Here is a 24,410-nt window from a genome sequence, read left to right as displayed (position 1 = left end):
CAGAATAATTGTGATACCCTTCTTCAAGAATTTACTTGAAGCTATGAAAGTGCACAGGAGGGGAGGATACAGCACGTTTTTATACTTGTCCCCTCTAGTATGCTGATAATGCTTTTTTTCTGTTGTACTTCTTCCTACCCCATAGCCCATTTCCATTTCCAAGTTCCCTTTCTCTTTTCCTCAGTGGAATGATGGTGTCAATGTCTTGCATTCCTGTTGTTTCTCCCCGTCTATAGCTATCTTAATGACTTGGACCGCATAGCAGATTCCACCTATCTGCCAACTCAGCAAGATGTTCTCAGAGTTCGAGTCCCAACAACAGGGATCATTGAATATCCTTTCGACTTACAAAGCGTCATTTTCAGGTAGAAGGAAAAAACCCACTCGTTTGCTTTGTTTCTTTTGTTTCCTGTTACATTGATAATACAGTATATAGGGTATTGGTTAGAAGTCCATAAAAAGCAGTCACTCTATTTTCAGAATTTGAGCTTGATTGTTGTATTTTCATGCAATTATCCACGTGTAATGAGAGGCTGATGTGAAAGATGTCAAAAGGATTAAATACAAACTAAGTTTATCTTTTTCTGAAAATAGTTATAACTGATAGAAAACCTGCGATTCCTCTTTTCAGTCATATGTATCAAAGTTTCACTATGAATAATAATCTCAAAATAAAACCATATGTCCTCTAATTTCATGTAAGTTATATAATACAAAGTTAACACTTGTGTAACTGATTTTTAGAGATAAATTACTCTCCCTTTAGAGAGAAATTGCCTACATGAGTGAAAGTACAGTTGTTTAATAAATAACTATAGAATTGGAATTGCAAATTAGACATCTGTATTTAGTTACACAGAGATGCAGAATGATGTAGGAATACACTGCAAGCAAATTTGAGTTTTCATTTTGGCTATTAAATTTTTTAGTACGTACATACTGTATTCTATTTGTCCTATTCACCAAGGGCAAATCCTGCCTGGCAAGCCTGGTGGCCTTCTATGACAAGGTCACAACATTCATAGATGAGGGGAGAGAACTGATGTCATTTACCTGAACCTGAGCAAAGCCTTCGACACTGTCCCACACCACATCCTGGTCTCCAGGACAGTAAAGTCGGGGTTTGATGGATGGACCATTCAGTGGATAAAGAACTGGCTTGATGGCCACACCCAAAGAGTGGCTGTCAATGGCTCCATGTCCCAGTGGAGGCCAGTGACAAGCAGAGTCCCTCAGGGATCAGTGCTGGGACCAGTCTTGTTCAACATCTTTGTTGGTGACATGGACAGTGGCATTGAGTGCACTCTCAGCAAGTTTGCTGATGACACCAAGCTGTGTGGTGCAGCAGAGATGCTGGAGGGAAGGGATCCATCCAGAGGGAGCTTGACAGGCTGGAGAGGTGTGCCCATGACAACCTCATGAGGTTCGGTTCAACAAGACCAAATGCAAGGTCCTACATCTGGGTCGGGGCAATCCCAAGCACCGATACAGGCTGGGCAGCTTGAGAGCAGCCCTGAAGAAAAGGGTTTGGGGGTGCTGGTGGATGAAAAGCTCAGCATGAGCCAGCAGTGTGCACTTGCAGCCTGGAAAGCCAATCACATCCTGGGCTGCATCAAGAGAAGCATAGGCAGCAGGTTGAGGGAGGTGATTCTCCCCTGCTACTCTGCTGTGGTGAGACTCCACCTGGAGTACTGCATCCAGTTCTGGAGCCCCTATTACAAGATAGATCTGGATGTGCAGGAAGGTGTCCAGAGAAGGGCCACCAGGATGATCAGAGGGCTGGAGCCCCTCTCCTATGAGGACAGACTGGAAGAGTTGGGGCTGTTCAGTCTAGAGGAGAAACGGCTCTGAGGAGACCTTATTGTGGCCTTCCAGTGTCTTAAGCAGACCTACAAGAAAGCTGGGGAGGAACTTTTTAGGGTGCCAGGTAGCAACAGGACTAGGGGGAATGGAACAAAAATAGAAATAGGTAGGTTCAGATTGGATGTTAGGAAGAAGTTTTACACCATGAGGGTGGTGAGACACTGGAAGAGATTGCCCAGGGAGGTGGTAGAAGCCCCATCCCAGGAGGTTTTTAAGGCCAGGCTGGATGTGGCTCTGGGCAACCTAATCTAGTGTGAGTTGTCCCTGCCCATGGCAGGGGGGTTGGAACTAGATGATCCTTGAGGTCCTTTCCAACCTGAACAATTCTATGATTCAATTAAAATGAGCAGACTTTACAAGCTGGAAATTTTGACTCCAGTAATTTGAAGTAAAAGGCAAACCACCAAGTCTATTCTATTCACATCTGTTCCTGCTGAACACACAGGCATGCATTGCCAAATCATGGCTCATGAGACCTTGGTATCTCAGAAATAAGACCTGCAGTAATTTAAATATGGAAAACAAATCAGACTTGAGAGTAACTATCTTTAGCTGTCTGCTAGAACAGTTTCTATTAAATACCAATGGAAAAAATCATCAAGAAAGACAAACCAAACTGTGTTTTCTACTAAAATCTTGAATTTTGTCATTGTGTATGTGCTTGTGAGTTTATCTATTAAGGTATTCATGGAGTTCATATGGATATTAATTTTGCAGAATGGTGGATGTAGGAGGCCAACGATCAGAAAGAAGAAAATGGATACATTGCTTTGAAAACGTCACATCTATCATGTTCCTAGTAGCACTTAGTGAATATGATCAAGTGCTTGTGGAGTCAGACAATGAGGTAAGCAATCATTAGGAAAAAGCACCAGTTTTAAAGAAAAAATAACTTCACTTGTTCATCATAGGTGTCTTCCAGATCTATCTCCCAGTAACCATCCACATCTGCACCCAGTGGAGTGAGAAGCATTACAGGGATTAGGAGTGGAGGAGGGGATCTGTCTTCAAATACAGCAAAGTTGCTGTGTTTCAGAGAAATACCTTTTTCATGTTGAAGAGGAATACAGTTGAATACAGAGATATGTTCTTCATGTAGCTATTTGTGCAGTTAGTGTTATGTAGCAGAGCCATAAATACAGGCTCTGGAAATTAAGACAAAATGTATAGATTCTTTGCTAGAACAGACCCTAAAGTAGTGAAATTAATTTCTTTGACTTAAAGCATAGGATATATATTGTCTTTTTATTTCAAAAGAGAACAGAGTAGGAAAATGTGTGAGTCTTTATCACTCCTGAGGACTTTTAAATTATTCATCAGACTTTGATGAGTTACCCACTTCTACTGCCATATGCAAGTCTTTCAGCACATATTTAGTTGACAGGATAGTTGAAAAAAAGAAATTACTTGCATGTTCTTCATGGCTGCATCCATGTCAATTTGACTGTTCTAGAGAATGATTGACATAACAAAGTTAAAAGACATGTCCGTGGACATTTATGTTTGTATGATGAACTTTCTTCAGGATTCATTCTTTAATGAAGCCTGAGAGCTCTGTCAGCTTTTACATTTATAATCTCACCATAAAAAAAATATTGCTGCATTAGTTACATAACCAACTATATCATTCAAAGGTGAGCTTAGAAAAATGATCATGTGATCTCACCAACTATCTACCTTGTAACTGTGGAAGCTAGACACGCATAGATAAAAAGACAGGGCTTGCTTGAAGCCAAGCCAGAAACATCTGCTTCTGTCTTTTTCTGTTAGCATTAGTCTTTTGTAGCCACAAAGTCAATGCAGATGTATTAAGCATTTTAATTATATAAGTCATAAATTAAGCATGTTGGAAATCACATAAAAGAAAATTGGTTAAAATAATTTTATAATGCGAGCTATACAAACTATACAATTTTAAAATGTCAACCACAAAATAAACTTCCAAACTATTTATCACTATTTTTCATACTGTCTTTCTCACAGGGAGAAGTTCTTCTAGGAACTCTCTCTGGTTACCTATTAAGTGAATCCTGTTCTAGTTAGGTGGCTTGTGCAGAACTTTCCTCTGGTTTGCCAGATAACTTAAGTTATCCCTCCTGTAGAAGACAGGGTAATATCTTCCTAGGCTGAAGGATTTGGAGTATGCGCTTTCTCCATGTTCTCACAAGCTGAAAGGGTTCATGTGAACTAAATAGAACACCTGACTGAAGATCTCTTTTATGTTTTTGGCTCTCCAGTGGCTGAAGTGATGCCTGAAGTTGTGACAGCTTTTCTGTAACTATTTTGCAACTACTATAAAAAACTACTATGACTTTTATAAAACTGTTCTGATTTTTCAGCTTTGCACTCTTGGAACACTTCTTGAGGTGAAGGTGTAAAACTCCTCATGGCCTTGTAGGTGGTTCTTCCACATCTCTGTTAAACATCTGAACCTTTTTGTCTTGCAGTTTAAAATATGTTCATAACTTTAATTCAGACCAGGTTTTGTTTTGAAGTCATAAATACATACACTAGTATTGCTTTGCAGCTTTACGCCTGTGTTATGCTAGCTCTGGGATAAATCCAGGCTGTTTTAAAGCTAGGCACCCATCTCTGTATAGCTTAGTTTTGCCTTTCAACAGTCTGTAGCCTGTCTGTCTAGGTTTTGTTGTTACACCAGAGCACTATGTGCTTCCTTACATTTTCAGTCCCCTGTATCTCTATAAACATTGCAGTTCCAGAACACAAAGCAAACAGCAATGTGTTTGAATATGTGGGGTGTGGAAGAAATACAGGAAAAGGTTTGAAATGTTTTAGTTGACAACTTGCATTAAGAAATGTACCCCCTGAAAAGTATTTTTATTCTTCACTGGGTTGTGGCAGGCTCAGCAGGGAAGACAGAAATTTAACTTGGAGAATTTGGTAACCAGCCAAGAAGTATTTGTCACACTTATCTTCAAATTGAGTTATTAAAAATTCGGCACCAAAGAACACAGTGTGTGTAAATGCCCTACTTTCTTCATATGTATGTTATCAGTTTGATACAATGATAGAATCTAATCCTTACTTGACCCATGTGCCTCTTTGTGAAATTAGATCTGACTTGACAACTTGCAGTGTTCTCCTGCTCCCTTTGTATTGCCTTCATGGCCTGATTAAATTTTTGTAAGATGGCCTACTTTCTTTTTCTAATTAGTACACTGCATGTTATTGCCTGAAGTCTTTCTCATCATAGCCTGTTTTTACAAAGAAAACTACTTTTTGTTCATCTATGGCATGCTTTTAGCTAATAATATTTTTCATTAATCTCATTTTCATGAGTAGACATAAATCTGTAAGAATTATTATTTGCCACCGAGTGCATGTGTGATTATGTGACCCTTCATCATTATGAAATTGGTTTAAACTCTTGCATTTCAAAATTTAGTGCCTGTTAGACTCTCAGTTGTAAATCCATTTCTTTCCTTGTTTAGCTTATTCAAGACAAATACATTTGGAATACATATCAAATGACGCTATACTGAGTTGTGAGGTTTTGCTAGTGTCTCTCATGGGGTTTTACGTACTAGTTATTTGTGGGATTGAGCTGGGAACAGCTTTTGTCTCTATGCCCTCTGAGGAATTAAGTATTAAAAGTTCTGAGGAAAATATTGTAAGTATTCTGTAAGTGGGGGCATTATACACAGAAAATGAGTGTTCAAACCACCTGTTGTTCAGAGTCCCATGTAGCATTATCCTTCGATGATACATCCATGTAATTGCACTCACATGACAAAGATCTGCAGCGAAAGGACTCAGGGCTTCAGTCCTGAAGAAAAGCAATCATGGGCACCCAGCTGTATTTTCACTGTGATTCCTCTAACAGGCAATACTCAGAAACAATATCATGTCTCCTCCCTTAGTTGTATGTCTAGATGGTACATAACTAAGCATCTGATTTTTGTGTGAGAGAAACTGTTACAGGCAGTCTATATAAACATATCTCGAAAGTTTCGGATTATGTCCAGTTTTGAAACACCTTTCTCTTCTTTAAATACATGTTAAAGGAGAGGGCAGCAAACTGTTCCAAATTCTACCCTTGATAAAAGAGTAAGTCTATCTAGATTCACATGTGGAAACGAGGACAGAATTTCATCCAGAGGACATAATATTCTAATTACATTTATAGTACTGTAAATGAAGTAAATCATTCCTCAGCCTGATATGATGTGACAGAAAATGTTGTTAGTTAAACGATCAGATGTTCTATTTTTTCAGAAAGGTCTGACAGAATTAAAAATGAGATAAAGAAGGAATCATCTCTCTCTACTAATTTATGATGTCTTATAGGTCATGCTTTTATTCTGTATTACACCAGCAAATCAGGAGAAAGTGGCAATTTTATCAAAAAGTACAGTTTAGAGCTTTTTCATTTTTAAAATCAACTTGTTTTTCTAACTTTTTCTTTAGTTAAAGTATATTAACCCATAATCCAGGATATGTTGCATTTAAAGATGTGTCACAGATTACTCTTCTATACATTAAAAAATTTAGTGGTCTCAACGAAATGAATGCAAAAAAGAGTCCCAGATTTATGAGTACCAATAATGACTTACAGTTAGGGAAGGACTAGAGACATCATAATACATCTGTAAGATCTGGTTTCATAGTAAGGTGAGTTTGATTATCTTTGCAGAGCTTTTAAAGTACTTGGAAATGGAAGAATAAATGCTTATATATGCTTTCCTTCCGCATTAGCACACTAAGAGTCTTAGGGTATCTGTGATTTCATATAGCTTGTATAGACCTATGGCAGTTACAAAAACGTGTGCTTTTTATAGACAGAATTCTTTGTTGCTCTGTGTTTGCAGAGGCAAAACAGAAAATACCTGTTACAATTTCCTTAGTTCAGCTAAATTAATGGATGAACAGGCTAAGTGAAATTTTAGAATTTTCTAGAGGATAAAAAAGGAAAGACTGTCTTTCCTGAGGTGTCATCAGAGGCAGCGAAGCTGTAGAGGCATTGGGCAGCATGAAGTATTCATTGGGAATAGATGATTTTTGGAAGCAACTCAGTATGAGTATTTTGCATATCCATTGCCAGCTTAAATAATTTTGGTCAGACCTGATATGATTTGTTGTTTGGGTTTTTTTAAAGGGAAAAGCTGTGAAATGTCAAGTTTTAACAGAATTGGAGATAAATCTTGCAAATATTTACAGGTTTGACTTTAGAGTAAGGAATTTCACTGATGTGCAGCATTATAAATACATGCCGTGTATTTTGTATATATACAAATATCTTATGTAAGCACTTCTATGCTTTCATAGGTGGGTTATTTGCTGGGTTGTTGCTGATCTTGAATAACAAAGCAAATAGAACCATTTTTACCTTTCAGGTCTAATTCATTTATATATCCTGTATATCCTGTGCAACCCCTTTAAGAGATTTTTTTTTTTTAAAGAACCATTATTGGTTTTTTTAATCTGAAAAGGAGGAGATTCTTCTCAAGTAGTGTTATGCTCTTTTTTTAAAAAAGCTTTTGTTTTGTTTGGATTTTTTTAAGCTTTCTTTTAATAAATTATTTTGTTTATCTGCAGCCAAAATTGTTTATTTTAACATAATGATGCATAACTAAATTTCTCTTAAACTGATACTTCCTTCCCTTCCCTTTAATCATCAGAGTTGTCATCCAACTTGCATTTAAGTTCAGTAGGAAGTGCTACCTCCCTATAATTCATGTATTTGATTCCAGAATGCAGTTCTTGGTGGAAACGTTGTATGAAGCAGACTGAAACAGCTTAAGGATTCTTAGTTTTTAAAATAATAGTAGAATTAATTCCTTGGCTTAAGAAATCCTAGACACATGCCTTCAAGATATTTCTTGTATTGCCATTACTTACTTCATGTCCTACATTCACACATGTTAAACTATTGTCTAGCATCTATATTTTATGTGGTCTTGGCAAATGCCTTATTGCTCAAGGGTCCATCCACAAAAGTGATGTCATCATTTTCCTGGCTTCTTCCTTTTGCCTTGTGTTCATCTATCCACCGATTTGCACTTCCTTACTAAATGGAAATAAATGGCTTAACTACTTTAAGTACTTGGCATCATCTAAGCTGATACGATACCCTTTTTTGTGACTGTTTTAACACATTTTAACACATTCTAACACATTCCAACATTTAAAACATTTTCATTTTGAACACAAGGAGTTCCCCAGAAACATGCTCCATTGTTGCTTTGTAATGTACAGTGGTGTAGCAGGCAGACTTGTGTGAAAGCTGTTGAGAATTCTGCTGCTACAGCTTGATTCTCTCTCATTCTGTGCTCAGCATCTTACTGTCTTAAGATTTGTTCTGAGTTTTTAAACTTTTAAAGCAGTGGAAAGCGCAGCTGTAACCTTTCATCACATCTTCAAGCTTTCTGAATTGGGGAATAGCAGGTTCATTTACCAGTAGGATACATTTGCATTATACTAGCAGTAGGAATGCACAACGTCTTTGAGATGTGAACAGAACCAGTGGATCTGGAAGTGACTTAATTAATGTTTCCAAAAGTCACTGCTCAAACCTTACAGGAATTCAGTGGGGTACACAAATGTTTAAATGGAGCAGAAGAGATGGAAGAAAGAAGTAAGTAATGAAGTCTGTTTTGGGAGCACTGGGGAGCTAAATAATCTGGGAAGAAAGTTTTTCCTACCAAATGCTTTATCCAAAACATTACTACTAATGTCTGGTGACTTAATGGTGTGCAAATAGACTGGCCCTCAGTAAAGCTGTTACAGCTTGGTGTTCTTAGATAATTAGGACTGAAGGATGATAGCTACCTGTGAGTGAGTTGTCATGGAGAAGGGGAATAGGGATGGAGGATGGTGATTATTAATTATGAATTATGAAAATATTAATTATGAAAATTATTAATTATTATGAATATTTTATTAATAACTTTATATTGATTCAGATGCACGGTTGTAATAATATAGACCATAACTTAGTATTTACAATCATACCCAATTATAATATTTACAGTCGATTTCTAATTAAGGGAACGAAAGGGTGCAGTTCTGCCGCTTATCCACTAGATGGAGATTCGACAAGGCACTTGTGGTTGCTAGCTAGGTATAGAGATATTTATAATGTCACGAGGTAGGTTAAGCTGGAAATATCACGTGGCTGTGTGTGGGCGCTTTGAATAGAAGGTTGCTGAATGTTATACACATGAAAGATACATTCTATCTTTCTATGCAATGAGACAAGTCGCCGGATCACGTGGGCTTGCTAGGTATGTGCTTTCCGCCCGAGGCTGGCCCCGCTCGGACGGCGACTTTCTTTCTCCCTCCCGGCTCTGTGGGGGGGGGCAAGGGTTGCTTTCTCCTCCCACGGTCTGCGGGAAGGGGCAGTTGGCTCCCTGATGGGAGGATCGGCTCAGCAGGGCCAGGTCCTTTCGGTGGTCGGCCCTCGCGGTTGAGGGCGGTTCCCGTAGGTGGGTTTCGGTGGAGGGTGCGGTGAAGCAATGCTTCCCCCCTCGGCTCGGCTCGAGCTGTGAGCTGACTGCTTTCCATTTAAATTATAATGGTACAGTCATTGCCTTGACTTCAATGGAGAGGCTATCTTTTGCTCTCTCTTTCCCTCGTGGAAAGCCCGGGTACTTCGCCCTGATACGGGCTGCGGAGCAGCTACAGTGGGCGGCTCCCTTTCTCTCCCGTGGACAGCAGGGGCTACGCAAAATGTGTTTCTGCTTATAGCTGCTTATGGCTACTTAATTAGTTTGCAGCACAACTGGACTAGCTGGCTAGGCTTAGTCCTTCCCCTTATGGGTTTTAGCTTACCCGCTCTCTCAGGGTTTCCCTCGGTCCTTTTGACCGGGTCTGATTTCACCCTCTCTCGGGCGTACGACGCTGATGTCCTGTCAGCGAAGGGGTCATCCTATTTGCTGATTCCTCGAAGCAAAGTTGGTGGACTGGCTCCGTTGCTCGCAGAGGCTTCCATTATGCTTGCTTGTGAGGAGACTTAACAGCAGGCGTAGCACGAGTTGCATGAAGAGTGAAAGCAAAAGGAGGTGGTAACAAATGGAGCAATACTTACAGAAACTGGAGGCTGGAATTAGCCAGTGGGCACACTTGCCAACAACCTGCTTCCACCTATAGAAAAGGTGAAGCTAGAATTATGCCCTTAGATGGACAGAGCATAGGCATGCCATTGAGATGGGTGCATGCAGTTGTTTATTCCCTTAGGAGACAGGGTGGTGCCTGAACCTTTTATTCCTCCTCTCCTGAACAGAGGGTGGAAGGGGGGACTTCCCAGAACATGTTGGGACAAGTTAGCTGGTATCTGGGGGCATAATTCTGGGCATGTGATGCCTTCACTACATGAGTGAAGTAGAATTGGTTGCTTGGATTAGTAGGATCTTCATCCTGGAGATGTCCAAAGTTTGTCTAGACATGGCTATGAGCAGCCTATCTAATAACAATGATAGTCCTGTTGGGAGCAAGGACTTGAACCAGATGACTTCCACAAGGTCTTTCCAGCATAAATTCTTCTGTGACTGTAAGTGGAAAAATCAGTTTGACAAGTGAAAAGATTTTTTTTTTTTTGAGTAGCATCTTTGTGGTCATGACATGAGATTTTGCCATAGCTTCTTTAAAATAATGAGGACTCATACTTTATTTGATGGTGGATAACTATTAATGTAGTTCCCTTCACAGTACTTAATTTACACTGAAGATCTGTCATGTGATTTTACCAGAAGTAACGTTTGTATGAAGGCAACACAGGATATTTAGAAAATTAGGGCTTCAGTACTTTAGCCACAACTGCAAACTGAAGTAACTTCATGGGGTGGTTTTCTGTCACATTTCTTTGCTTCACTGAATAAAGGCACTATGCACAGGGTATCAGTTCTTTGACTGATTGAAAATTGTATTGTTCTTAGGTTGTCCCAAGTAGAAAAGATCAGTGTTGCTTTGTTTGTTAAAAAATAACTCCAGTTAAAGTCTAATGTATTATAATTACATGAAAATAATTACATGAAACCCAGAATAGGTATTTTTACTGTGAACTCATTTGTGGGTGTATAAAAGCATGTATATGCAGGTGTTATGTGCTCATGTTTTGAATCTGGACAAATACATCCACAAAACGGCTGAATATCCAAAGCCTAGGTGCAAACTCTCTAGTGCTCCTCACTGCAATCTATTAATGGGTGACAAAGCAGTACAATGTTCCAGTGGCGCTTTCTTTTGATGTGGGACAAAACAGAGTTCATAATACTTTCATTCTTTATGGAGGCAATTACCTGAAGCACATATTTTGTTTTTTCATCAGAACTATCTTGCTATCTTGCTGAACATCTGGGCATGCTGCCGCTTCTCTTCCAGCACTTTCTGTTCCTTACTCACAGGCTAGTCCTACATAGTTTAGCATGAAGGCTGAAAGAAAATTATGTTGAGATCTGAGCGCTTTCTTTCTCTACATCGTGAATAAACATAATACTTAAGTTGTGTAACTAAACAATATTCATGAACCAGCAATCAAGAACAATTGACCACAGGGCAGAGGGATAATAGGAACTCCCAGATATAATACACTTAAATGGTCTTTGTAATTATTTAACGATGTTATGTCCATGGAAGATACAATCTCCAGATCTCCTAAACTGCTGATTTGGAAACTAGAGAAAATAAAACATTAACTACCTGTGCCAAACCTGTTGAATGTATGTATCGTATCTTTGAAATCTGCTCACACATACATATTTTCTTTTTGGTTTGTGCATCAAGAACCTTTTGAGTGTGAAGTATTAGTACTGGGAAGTATTTGTGTAAGAGGCAGAACCTTTCTCTTTTGTTGAATTTGGTGGTCCATAGTAGAAATAGGAGATTGTGACCCCATTTTCAGAGGCTGCCAGAAGTGCTGCTGGTAAATGTTTCTGTTGGCAGCAATTGCTAGTAAAGACAACTACCACTTACTTTTTTTGACAACCAGTGTCAAAACTGTCCAGGAAAGGGCTTTTTTCAATGACAATTTAACCTAAAAATATTTTCCTCCACTTCCCACAAAAATATGTAGGCATTAATGGAAAACTGATTATTCTGGCATTCATGTTACTTCATCAGAATTACTTTTAACATCTTTTTTTTTTAATTTAGAAAAGATCTGACAGAAATGTGGTAGACTGCCTTTTAGATCTGGGTTGATTTTGGACAGCATTTTTGTACTTTTGTGGTTGTTGAACATGTGATTGATGGATTTCAGCTGTTATTTGTCCCTCTGCTGGGTACCTTAAATTGCCGTATGTTTGTGGATGCCATGTTGCAAATTTAAATTGTTGGAAAGGTAAAAGTCCTTCACCCAATTGATTTAAAAATGCAGTTTTCACCTACAGAGCTGTCTTCCCAGTCCTGTACCAGCAGCTTTATTTGTCAGGGTTGTTTGCAGAAAGGTTCAAGATCAGTGAAGAAAATAAAGGAAGTACTGCCAAGTTGTATTTGAAATTGTCACTCACTTGCGTTTGAGTTACTCATCAGAATGTTTGTACAACTATTGCAGTTTTTTCTTAGATGACTAGTTACAGCAGCAAGCTGCAAGATCATACTTCATATGGTGGCCAGAATCTGAAGCATGTCCAGTTTTGATTCTGTATATTTACTTTTTTATATGATAGAGGATTTGCCTTACACTTCCAGATTTCTTCTCCCAACTTCAATATAGCAACTCTTCACGAATTTCTAGCCAAGAAATACAACATAGTTTTTTTTTCTATGCAGCCAGGCAGTGATAGGAGTCTTATTTAGAGAACTGGATACATTCCTAATTAATACAGACATCTGCAGAAAAAACATTCACATGCACATGGTCTTGTCAGGTAACATAATGTAGTCCATTGCTGTGGTACTCAACAACTTCTGAAACGTTAACTCTTGCTTTTTTTTTAATGAAGCTCTCTTGTGTCAATACCCCGACTCCTACAGTTACCATCTCTGAATGCCTTCTCAATTAGACATTGATTGCCAGAATAAATGTAATTGCATACAAGTTGTTGACTAAAAAATTAATCTTGTTTAACTCCTCACCACCTCCTGTCACATCACTGCAACAAAACCCAGCACTGCAAATTTTGTGAAATCCCAATTTTGTTAACAGACACTATTAAAATTAGTAAGAGTTTTAAAGGCAAAAATTAGTTACTACTGTTTTCATTCAATATGTAAGATACAGTACGCCCACTAGATGCCACCCCAGACAATCAGGAAGACATGAAACTCTCCTACTGCTTCTGTATTCTTTCACATTGCTACTGTACTTGGTCTTTTCTGTCAGAGCACTGTTAGTGGGGAAGTGCTGCTTTCCTTTCACTGGGTACCAGCTGATAAATGGTATTTTAGCGTTTTTCAGGTAGTTTTCAAGATCTGACTTTCTCAAGTCAAGAGCTTATGTACTATACCAATATTGGTTATTTCTGTAATTGCAAGAGTAGTTGCCTGTTTTTCCAGAGCAACAGGTAGAAGAGAGAAGTTCAACACAAGAATCCAAACTAGAAAGCCATCATTTTAACATGAAAAATGAATGTATAGGACTTAAATAAATACATCGTAGACTTCTTTTAAGTATTTAAAAATGGGGAAGAGTTTGCATTCAGATCAAAACATGAGAAAACATGGTTTATATGTCTAGTTATATTTCACAGAACCACAGAATTGTCAGAGCTGGAAGGGACCTTAGGATCATCTAGTTCCTGCCCCTGCTGCTGTGGGCAGGGACACTTTCCACTAGATCAGGTTGCCCAGAGCCACATCCAGCCTGGCTTTAAAAAATTCCAGGGATGTCTAGTAATGTTTAAACATCATACGAAAACTTAACAGCATGATTTTTTTTAATATAGTGAGAGGTACATTCATTTTTATTTATGTTTCATAAAAAACAGGTTTCTAGACATAAAACTGGACAGTTGCATGGTTTGTAAATAAGTACCATGTTTAATAAGAAATCAGAATAATATTGTCAAAGACTGTATATGTGAACTGTTTATAGCTAAAAAATTTCTGTTCCTTTATGGAGTTTGTCTGCTGTATTTTTTATTCCATGGTAGTATTTTATTCATGATAATATTTTTATGTTGTACTGGTGACTGTGTCAGGTTATATGGAGGAAAGGAGAATTTTGTGTGGGCATCTGTGTATCTCCATGAGAAAAATGGAGTAATGGCTGGCAGTATCAATATGTCTTTATGCAATCCACAACTGACTGCCAGCATAAACAGAGCAGGGAAGTTGCCCAGGCCAGCAGATCTTGGGGCAGGGTGAAAACATTGACCCTGCTGCTCATTTTCTTTGTGCCAACTGTCTGCAAAGTCTGTTGCTGCTGTTGGCTATCAGGGTTGGCAATACTGCTAAGAATGGCTGTCATCTGCTAAGATAGCCATGAGCCATCTCCAGCTGCTCATTTCTGTACATAGTTATTGACAAGTTTCTTTCTGCAGCCTTTTCCGTTGAAGCTGAAATAAATTTTTTCTGGAAGCAATTTTGTGAGCTAGAGGTAGCTTACAAAATCAAATCAAGTGCTTGAATAAACTGTTTAATACTGCTAGCTCCCAACTGGTCCTCTACTCTTTTCTCAAAGAGCCACAATCTTGCTTGATTTGGCAAAGTTTCTTCACATTGCATGTGACAGAAGGGCAGATCCCCAATGGTGGCCTTGTCTTATATTTTAATTCTATCCCTATTTCCATCAAAAATACTGTCATGTGGGACTGTCCATTACAAAAGAAAAAGTGCATCCTGATAATGATAAAGTATTTTTCAGAATAATGCATAGCTCAACAATTTTGTCTTGTCAAACATGTAGTTAAACCAATTAAAAATACCATGGCAGTATTGTTGCATGTATATTCAATAAAGGAAATTGGTGACCATGCCATGGTACAAGCTAACAGGAGTAAGAGAAAAGCTTTTTAAGCTTTTGCTCGTAATAATAAGCAGTTGGATAAATTAATTCTGTAGCAGAAATAGTTTTTTCTGCCATGACATCCCTAAAAGGTGATTTGCTCTTAGGAATCAGATAAACAAGAGATGAAATTCGACTGCAGAAGGTTAAGCAGAGATGGATTAGTCAAAAAAATTGTTTTCTACTTTTCGTTCAATCCTTAAATTATTTTAAAGTGAAATTGTGAGGCCAGAATATTTAACCTGAAGACGGTAAACTCAGAATTTATATTGCTTTATCTTCTCAAGCAGATAAAAGCTACTTTAAAAACTCTAGGCCATATTTCCATTCCTGCAAAACATCTACAGAGTAAAAAATACTGAAATACTTAATACAATTCCCTCCCATATCCCTCTTAAAATAATTGCAGAAAGTTTGTAAATGCAGTTTTGTGATCACAAATTGCTAGGAAAAAATCATGAAAGGCCTAGAGCCCATACGCTGTGAAGAGAGGGTTGGAGACCTGACCATGTTTAGTCTGGTGAAGACAACACTTACAGTTGCCAACAGTTCCTGGAGGAGTTGCGGGAGTGCCATGAAGCTGAATGTTTCTAGCTTGATGTTATCATATCACATGACTTGGAAGTTTAGGCTGTGTATTAGGAAACATGTTTCCCTTGGGTGTTAGTTTAGCAGTGGAAGAGGGAAATCACTGCCTGTAAAGGCTTTCAAGACTTGCGAAGACAGGAATGACTGATGTGCTCTCCCACATTGTTAGTAGTCCTTGAATGAAAGACTCAACTAGGTGGACTCTACAGAGATGCCTTCCAGACCTTTCAGAGTAAATACTCTTGCTGCCATTTCAGTGATGTTTCAGTGGAAGGTGTGTGACAGTCACTGTGCACATTACAACTGTTTACATTTATGTCAAATGTGATTTTGTTACTCATTCATGTTGCCTGGTCCTTAATGGTATCAGCAGTGCGGCAGCATTCCTGCTGATGTGTGTGTACATAATGATAGAATTGTTCAGGTTGGAAGGGTCCTCAAGGATCATCTAGTTCCAACCCCCCTGCCATGGGCAGGGACAACTCACACTAGATCAGGTTGCCCAGAGCCACATCCAGCCTGGCCTTAAACACCTCCCGGGATGGGCCTTCTACCACCTCCCTGGGCAATCTCTTCCAGTGTCTCACCACCCTCATGGTGTAAAACTTCTTCCTAACATCCAATCTGAATCTACCTATTTCTATTTTTGTTCCATTCCCCCTAGTCCTATTGCTACCTGGCACCCTAAAAAGTTCCTCCCCAGCTTTCTTGTAGGCCCACTTAAGATACTGGAAGGCCACAATAAGGTCTCCTCAGAGCCGTTTCTTCTCTAGACTGAACAGCCCCAACTCTTCCAGTCTGTCCTCATAGGAGAGGGGCTCCAGCCCTCTGATCATCCTGGTGGCCCTTCTCTGGACACCTTCCTGCACATCCAGATCCTTCTTGTAATAGGAGCTCCAGAACTGGATGCAGTACTCCAGGTGGGGTCTCACCAGAGCTGAGTAGCAGGGGAGAATCACCTCCCTCGACCTGCTGCCTATGCTTTTCTTGATGCAGCCCAGGATGTGATTGGCTTTCCAGGCTGCAAGTGCACACTGCTGGCTCATGCTGAGCTTCTCGTCCTCCCGCACCCCCAAGCGCCTTTCTTGAGGGCTGCTCTCCAGCCAGTCACTGCCCAGCCTGTATCGGTGCTTGGGATTGCCCCGACCCAGATGTAGGACCTTGCATTTGGTCTTGTTGAACCGCATGAGGTTGGCTTGTGCCCACCTCTCCAGCCTTTCAAGGTCCCTCTGGATGCCATCCCTTCCCTCCAGCATGTCTGCTGCACCACACAGCTTGGTGTCATCAGCAAACTTGCTGAGGGTGCACTCCATGCCGCTGTCCATGTCACTGACAAAGATGTTGAACAAGACTGGTCCCAGCACTGATCCCTGAGGGACTCCACTTGTCACTGGCCTCCACTGGGACATGGAGCCATTGACAGCCACTCTTTGGGTGTGGCCATCAAGCCAGTTCTTTATCCACTGAATGGTCCATCCATCAAACCCAGACTTTACCATCCTGGAGACCAGGATGTGGTGTGGGACAGTGGCAAAGGCTTTGCTCAGGTCGAGTAAATGACATCAGTTGCTTGGCCTTCATCTATGAATGTTGTGACCTTGTCATAGAAGGCCACCAGGTTTGCCAAGCAGGATTTGCCCTTGGTGAAGCCATGCTGACTGTACCCAATCATCTCTTCCTTATTATTCTGTCTCAGCAGTGCCTCCGGGAAGGCACATTCTCTGTGTCCTCTTAAGTTATAACAGCAACTGCAGTTACTCAATTGTAGTGGCCTTACCACTGCTTGACCTAGATCTTACTCAGAAGCCATTCGGGATGCCTGAATGTGTTTTGGGTAGGAGCGGTATGAAGAGTCTGATTTGGGATCTACACTGTAAATTACTGTTAGAAATTTTATAATGAGCATTTTATGGTGACATAAAGGGAAAATTCTTCTCCAAATATTGGTGCCCCAATGCCTTAGTGACAAAAATGTAGAAGGTGACTCTTCGGAAGAGCTACTTGAAGTGAAAGAGTATATGATCATACTTGCCTCCTTTTCTAACAGAGCACCCGAATCTGGACTTAAACCTAATGTAAGTAAAGGAAAAGCTTTGAGAAGTTCATGTATGTTTTTAGATAGAATTGTGCTAAAGTACTAGCTTTTTTACATGTTAACAACATAAGAAATTCATTCTTCTCTTAATGTTCATCTTTAGTACTTGTGTTGAGTATTTCTCAGCTATGGCCACATAAGCTGACTGCACTTCTTCATCATTATAACTATGTTGGATTCTTTGATTTGTTAAGGCTTCCTTCACATTGCATCTGACAGGTCAGATCCCCAGTGGTGGCCCTTTTCTGTGCTTATGACTGAGCAGGTAAATTTACAAAAGGAAAATGGCTGCATATTTAGTTAACTACTTGATTGTAATTTAGTTACTTAAACCTTGCGTATTAGTAGAAAGGAGGTAGGAAGGCAAAACATGGAATGGATGCATCTACCAAATAAAGTGAAATTGCAGGATTTTTTAAATTACTATTATTTATTATTTTCATGACCACCAAAATTTTGCCCTCTTCTTTGTTCCAGAATCGAATGGAAGAAAGCAAAGCTCTATTTAGGACAATAATCACATATCCATGGTTCCAGAACTCTTCAGTCATTCTGTTCTTAAATAAAAAAGATCTCTTAGAGGAGAAAATTATGTACTCCCATCTAGTTGATTATTTTCCAGAATATGATGGTAAGTAGCATGACATCAGAGCTTATGCTCTATTTACATTGCAGTAATGGCAAATTGTAATACCCTTGTCCAAATGCTAGGCAGATAGCTCCTTCGATGTATTTTGCTGGGTTTTTATACTGAATTAACTATGGATTTCCTTTCATGGAAAACTGTTGACTTGTAGATGAGTCTTTTTGTGTTAGCAGTGGATCACAATCTGTCCTTTTTCATAAGTTTGGGTTAGGATTTAAGTATAAAAGCTAAGAAGAAATAAAAATACACAAATCACTTTTATGCATTGTCACCATCCTTTTTTGAGGTTGGGTCTTGTGTAAGGTTCATTATTTGAGGGAAAGTGTCATAAGTTCTCTATGGCACTCAGAAAATACAGTATCACTCCTATCATTTTATTGTACCCCTTTTTTTCCTTTATTTTAATTTTACGTTATTTATGCTCAACTTAATGTGCTTGTCCATTAAAAAAAATAAAAATGGGAGATTATACAGCTGTTTCTACTAAAACTGTACTTTCAGCAAGTTTTTTGAAGGTGAAAAACTAATTATTTTGAGGTAACTGAGTAGAGGCCTTGGTTACAGAGAAAAATCAAAAACATACAATAAGAGGTCTAAAGCCCTGAATGGTCCTACTAAAACAAACAAACAAACAAAAAACCCAAAAGTAAATCTGTTTTATTCCATCAGGGAGTGAATAGCATATTTGAAAGGTGACTAAAAGAGCAGCTCTCTCATGTTCAAATACGGAAGGTAATAATAGGAAAAATGTGGATTTTGTTTCCTGTTTAAGAAGAAGGAAAAAAGTAACAGGCTGCAGTATTAGACCATGTTATTTATGAGTCAGTGGAAGTTTAGTTTCATAGTACTGTGCAGAAAAGAACTGGCAGTTGAGTAGAAATACTCTCTTCTTTCAAGTTTGTTTGACAGTTCCCTGGATGACATCTTGAAGATGAGAAGACTCTACAGTCTGCTCTGTTGTCACCACTTAAGTAATAATAAAGTATTTTTTAAATGCTTTTCCAGAAAGAACAGACAAAACTCAACCATTCAGTTCAGAGAAACCCTGTTTCTTCTGTCCTTTGCTATTGTATTATGGACTGGTAGGGCTACTGGAGTCAAGACCTGGAAGTCTTTGAGACATCTTTGCATGGCTAGTACTGAAGGGCTGACTTCGAGGCTGGAATGAAGAGCTTTCTGGCTTCAGTTTTCCATACTTGAACTGCAGTCCAAAAAAACTAGGTTACTGGTTGTCAGTACAGGTGTCATTAGGTGAGCAAACTTGGGATACAGGCTTTGAACAGTGCAGCAGATTTTGAAAGAGCACTGTGTTTAGCTACATGAAACTCCTTGACATTGTAGAAATTTGTTTAAGGTAATAAGTGGTTTATTGTGAAGAAATCATAGTCTTTAAAAGTCTTAACAGTTTTCTTCACAAATACTGCAAATTTATTTGTGGTAGTGTGAGATTTACTGTGGCTGCCATTTCTGTAGAGTCTGGATGACAAGCCAAAGGCCAGAGCCTGTTGTGTTTTAGAAGCTGTAGAAGTGTTGAGCAGTCCTCTGTCCTGCTTCACAGAGTTTACAATCTGTCTCAGGAAGCACATCACCTGTGTATGTGTGTGCACAGACATGTTCGTGTGCGTACACCCATAGATTGCAGAGGCTTGCTCCCCCTCCATGAGAATTTGTGATCTCTCTTCCATGCATTCTCCACCTAAATTTTGCAGTTATCCAAATTGGAAATGTTAGCAATTAAAGTATTAAAAATAAGGTTTATTGTCCACTTGTTGATAAATATGTGAGCATGTGCTGACGCCTGAAGTGCAGATTTCGTAACTAGAGAAGGACAGAGCTGTATATAACAGCTGAACACTTACTTATATTGTCATGTAATAACACAACTAACGGAGAGGGGAGGAGGAGGCAGCACAGAAAACGTGCATGTTCTGTAGAAACCTGTGTTCCAGAAATAGGAGAGCAAAGGAATAATGTCCTTCAGAAACAGCATTGGAATTCAACACCTTGTGGCTAATGTTCTTGCTTCTGTCTGTTTCTCTGGCTGTGAACGTAAATGCATCCTCGCCATTTCAGGCTGGAATTCATTACTTTACGTTGGGTCTTCCATGAAGCTGAACATGTGATTTGATTGCTCTCTGTCCTGAGAATTACAACCTTAATTTAGATCTGGTAGAACCATTATAGAATCACAGAATTGTCAGGGTTGGGATGGACCTCAAGGATCATCCAGTTCCAACCCCCCCACCATGGGCAGGGACACCTCATACTAGATCAGGTTGCTCAGAGCCTCATCCAGCCTGGTCTTAAAAAATTCCAGGGATGGGGTTCCACCACCTTGCTGGACGCAGTACTTGAGGTGGGGTCTCACCAGAGTGGAGCAGAGGGGGAGAATCACCTCCCTCGACCTGCTGGCCACACTTCTCTTGATGCAGCCCAGGATACGGTTGGCTTTCGGGGCTGCAGCTACAAACTGGCAGCTCATATTGAGCTTCTCATACACCAATTATCATGCATTATTTGGATAACAAGTGACTTCTTAGAGCAAAAGCATTCTGCAATCAAACAGCTTCAGATAAACAGCATGTGTGTTTTACTATCACTAAGTAAATGAAATTCTGTTAGTGACAGTGTCAGACCAGTTCAGGATATAACTTCATTTGCCCTCAAAATCCTCATAGAAGTAGTAAATATTGCAGTGCTAAGTGAACTTAAGTGTAATTTAAATACAGTAGGTGTAGACTGAGCATTCATCAATTCTATTAACAATTTAAAAGCTTATTAGTAAAGATAATTTTTCCTTTCATGCAGTTATAAATACTGGCTTTAAGGGAATAGCAGGAAAAGAGCAGCTTTACCATGATACCTCTGACCTGGTATACTGCTGCAGTTTCATCTTTATTTTTCATAGTTCCTACCAGGAAGAAAGTAGCAAATACAGGATACTACTGGTTAGGAACACGTTCCCTCTCTTACCTTACATCACACCCACAGACTGAGCCTTTTGTAGTTTCTCTTAAAGTTCAAATATGGAATCTACCTTAAGAAAACTGACTTTCTCTTCTTACTTACCAGGACCACAACGAGATGCACAAGCAGCACGAGAATTCATCCTGAAAATGTTCGTGGACCTAAATCCAGACAGTGACAAAATTATCTACTCCCACTTCACATGCGCTACAGACACAGAGAATATCCGCTTCGTCTTTGCTGCTGTCAAGGACACAATCCTACAATTAAACCTGAAGGAATACAACCTGGTCTAACTGTGCCTAAGAGGCCCTACAAAACCAACTTCACGTGATTGAAGATACACAAGAGGGACTGTATTATCTGTGAAAACAATTTGCATAATACTAATTTATTGCCGGCCTGGACTCTGTGAGTGTCCACAGAGTTTGTAGTTAATATTATGATTTTATTTAAACTATACTGAGGAAAAACAAAAGATGCTGGAGTACATTCACAGCGCATTTCCTCATTTTTTAGTCAAAACCTTGTGACTCAATGTGTTTTAAATTCTCAGTCATGCATTTACAAAGGATAGCAGTTTTTTGCTATTGAAGCAAAATGAAGCTGGTTTCCTCTTTCCCTGACCCTTTCTCTCTCCTTCTTCCCCTCCCCTCTTACCTTTTACAAGGTACAATGGCCTTTTTTTTTTTTTTCCCCAGTTGCATTTCTGGGTGAAATACATTCTGTTGAGTGTTTTGGTCAGGAAAACGCTCTTATCAGAATTTAAGTCATCAATCATTCTGATTTTACAGTATGTGCTTTCTCTGAAGGATCAAAAGTGTTGATACTGTGATTTCTAAATTCTTCACATGGGTATCTTCATTCCGTCTTCACTTTTGAGACTAGAATATTGAGATTGCAAAATAAAACTACAGACTTCTAAGGATATTAAATTTAACCTTATTTTCACAGTTCAGAAAGGGGCACAGAAGACAGTAACGAACTAGTTAAGACACAACCTGGGATGTATGTGTAATATGTTAGAATCTTTTTTAATTGCTATGTGCCATTTTTTTCTCTCTTCTTTTATTCACAAATGCCAAATTGAAATGTCATAGACACTACATTTTCCCCAGTGGCTACAGCCTGAAACAGTGGGGGTGTTTTTTCAGTAGTGTGGGGGTTTTTTCCTTAAGTTAGAGCTTTTTTAAGTGTTCTTTTTCCACAGTAGAAAAATTATTTTTATTGTATAAAATTATTGTTGCCAAATCTGGCTTTTTATAAAACCAATGCTCTTGAAACGGAAGTTTGAAATGCCAAATTGATGGGTTGGGAACTGACCTGATTGAGTCAACTGCCAAATGATAAACACACACAGTTTCATCTTGTTGTGTTCCCTTTTTAAGTAAGTGTTCAATTTTCTAATGCCAAAACCAAGAGTGTGAATGAATATGCTGTGAGGTGCACCATGTACACACATGTGGTCTACTGATTTACAGACAGCTTAAATCTCTCCTTATGTCAGATATGGCATAAGATTGCTTTCTGTAATATCAACGCACCATTAGTTGTAAAACAAGAATATTGTTCGGGAGAGATCACTTTTAGGAACCATTCTTTACAAGGTTGCTTGTTAACTAACTGATTCTCAGACATCTGATAGGCTTTTATTCAAAACAGTCTCTCAGAGCTCTTTAGAAAAGATATATTCATGTAAGCGGAACAGTGAGAAAAATTTTCTTGGAATTTAAATGTGCAATTTTTTTTAACAACAGAAATACAGCACACATTGGTGAGCCTTTATTCTGCAGCTTAGGTGGAAAGGTGTTTTTTGACTGGGTCCATGATTGCCAGCAAGCTCTAGAAAACTCAAGAGCTGAAACACAGTTGTATCGATTATCTGCAATGCCGAGTAGCAATAGAGTACATGTACAATAGAAATTGCTGCCTCATAAGCAGCATATGGGAGGTGGTAAAGAGAATGGCTTATTAGCTGATTACCAAAGTTAACAATGAATACTAATGAGACGTTTTTCATCCTTAACCCTCCCAGCTCTAAAACAACAATAAGAACAGTTGCTATTTTTGACTCCCTCTTAAAACACCTTGTAATTTAAAACTGGTTGTAGGTATAGTGCAATTATGAATGCTATAATCATTGTACATACATCTATATATATATATATGGCAGCATCCATATTGGCTTTGTAATCATTAATTTTTGGCAAATTGAATGTGCTGTATTGATATGTATCTATGTAATTGTATTGTATGTCTTATAGCTAATTCACATTTTAAATAATGTTATTTTATTTACTTTTTTAAGAGAGAAGAATGTAAATTTTGTCAGTTTATTTCTGACTAGGGATTTGTTGTTTTTTATTTACAAAAGAAAAAAAAATACTATAGTACAGAGCGGTACTAGCATCGTGCTGTATAAAATCATTTGCACATTCCTGAGGAGAATATGGAAATACCCATATAGAGGCCATTCATGTTCAAAATAATGCTTAAATCTTGTCAGGGCTTTAAACAGGTGTAGAAACCAGTCTTATTAGAAGAACTTACACCGTTGTATCTAGAATTGGAACACAAGTTTTAAATATAAATTTAATTTATTTTTGGCAGATTCACTTTAGGTTACTTTTCTGACGGGCTTTATTAGAAAAGTAAATTTAGAGATACTTCAAACCATTGTACATAAGTACTAATCAGCATATATTGTTGCCCTGAAAATACCATGAAAAATTATGGAACATCAGATCAATCAAATGGTCTTTCAGAAACTGCAGAAATCTTAGATATGTAAAAACAACAACCACCAAAAAGTCACTATTGTTAATGATTTTAAGGAGTTAAGGTGTTCTATTTAATAAAACTAAAGCAGATAGATCTAGGTTATAAAAAGCAACACTGACATTCTGAATAGGGGATCAGAGCAGTAACTCTTGCACACAGCATAACAAAATTGGTCCTAAACTTGCTATAAATGCATCAGAGCTGCTGTTTTCACAGTTCCAATGTTGACAATATCTCTTCTTTTAACCTGGGAATACATTACCTGTGCTGGATTCAGTGCGGTAAATGGAACTGTAGCCAAAAAAAAGAAAGACAACCCAGCCAGTGATACCTAACAAAGGTCTGGGGTTTTTTTTGTTTTATTTTCTTAAGAGGGATATTCAGTGAGGGAGAAGGGAGTGTGGTTCTGAGTTTTGTATGAAAAGAAAACCAGTTTATTCATGCTTTACAGATATATTGTGATAGCAAAAGTTTTCAAGAGTATGTGCCACTGGGCTACTTCTGGTATTTTAGGTAATTTGAGCATGTACTAGGGAAAAAATAAAATAATCAGCATGCCAAGGCAA

At 38.7% G+C, this 24,410-nt stretch overlaps 1 protein-coding gene across 1 annotated transcript in view; it reads left to right on the top strand.

The window, feature by feature from the left end:
• Window positions 1-21,360, top strand: part of LOC128979568 (guanine nucleotide-binding protein G(q) subunit alpha) — a 124,746-nt gene extending 103,386 nt beyond the window's left edge. Inside the window, exons 4-7 of the mRNA XM_054397863.1 lie at window positions 237-365; window positions 2,581-2,710; window positions 17,928-18,081; window positions 21,169-21,360. Coding sequence (XP_054253838.1) covers window positions 237-365; window positions 2,581-2,710; window positions 17,928-18,081; window positions 21,169-21,359 — 604 coding nt within the window. The 3' untranslated portion in view covers window position 21,360. The remainder of the gene's footprint in view (window positions 1-236; window positions 366-2,580; window positions 2,711-17,927; window positions 18,082-21,168) is intronic.
• Window positions 21,361-24,410: the final 3,050 nt, after the last annotated feature.

The sequence above is a fragment of the Indicator indicator genome, chromosome Z, assembly GCF_027791375.1.
Source record: "Indicator indicator isolate 239-I01 chromosome Z, UM_Iind_1.1, whole genome shotgun sequence".
Taxonomy (NCBI): domain Eukaryota; kingdom Metazoa; phylum Chordata; class Aves; order Piciformes; family Indicatoridae; genus Indicator; species Indicator indicator.
The sequence above is the reverse complement of the archived record's forward strand: the minus strand, read 5'-3'. Positions and strand labels throughout refer to the sequence as shown.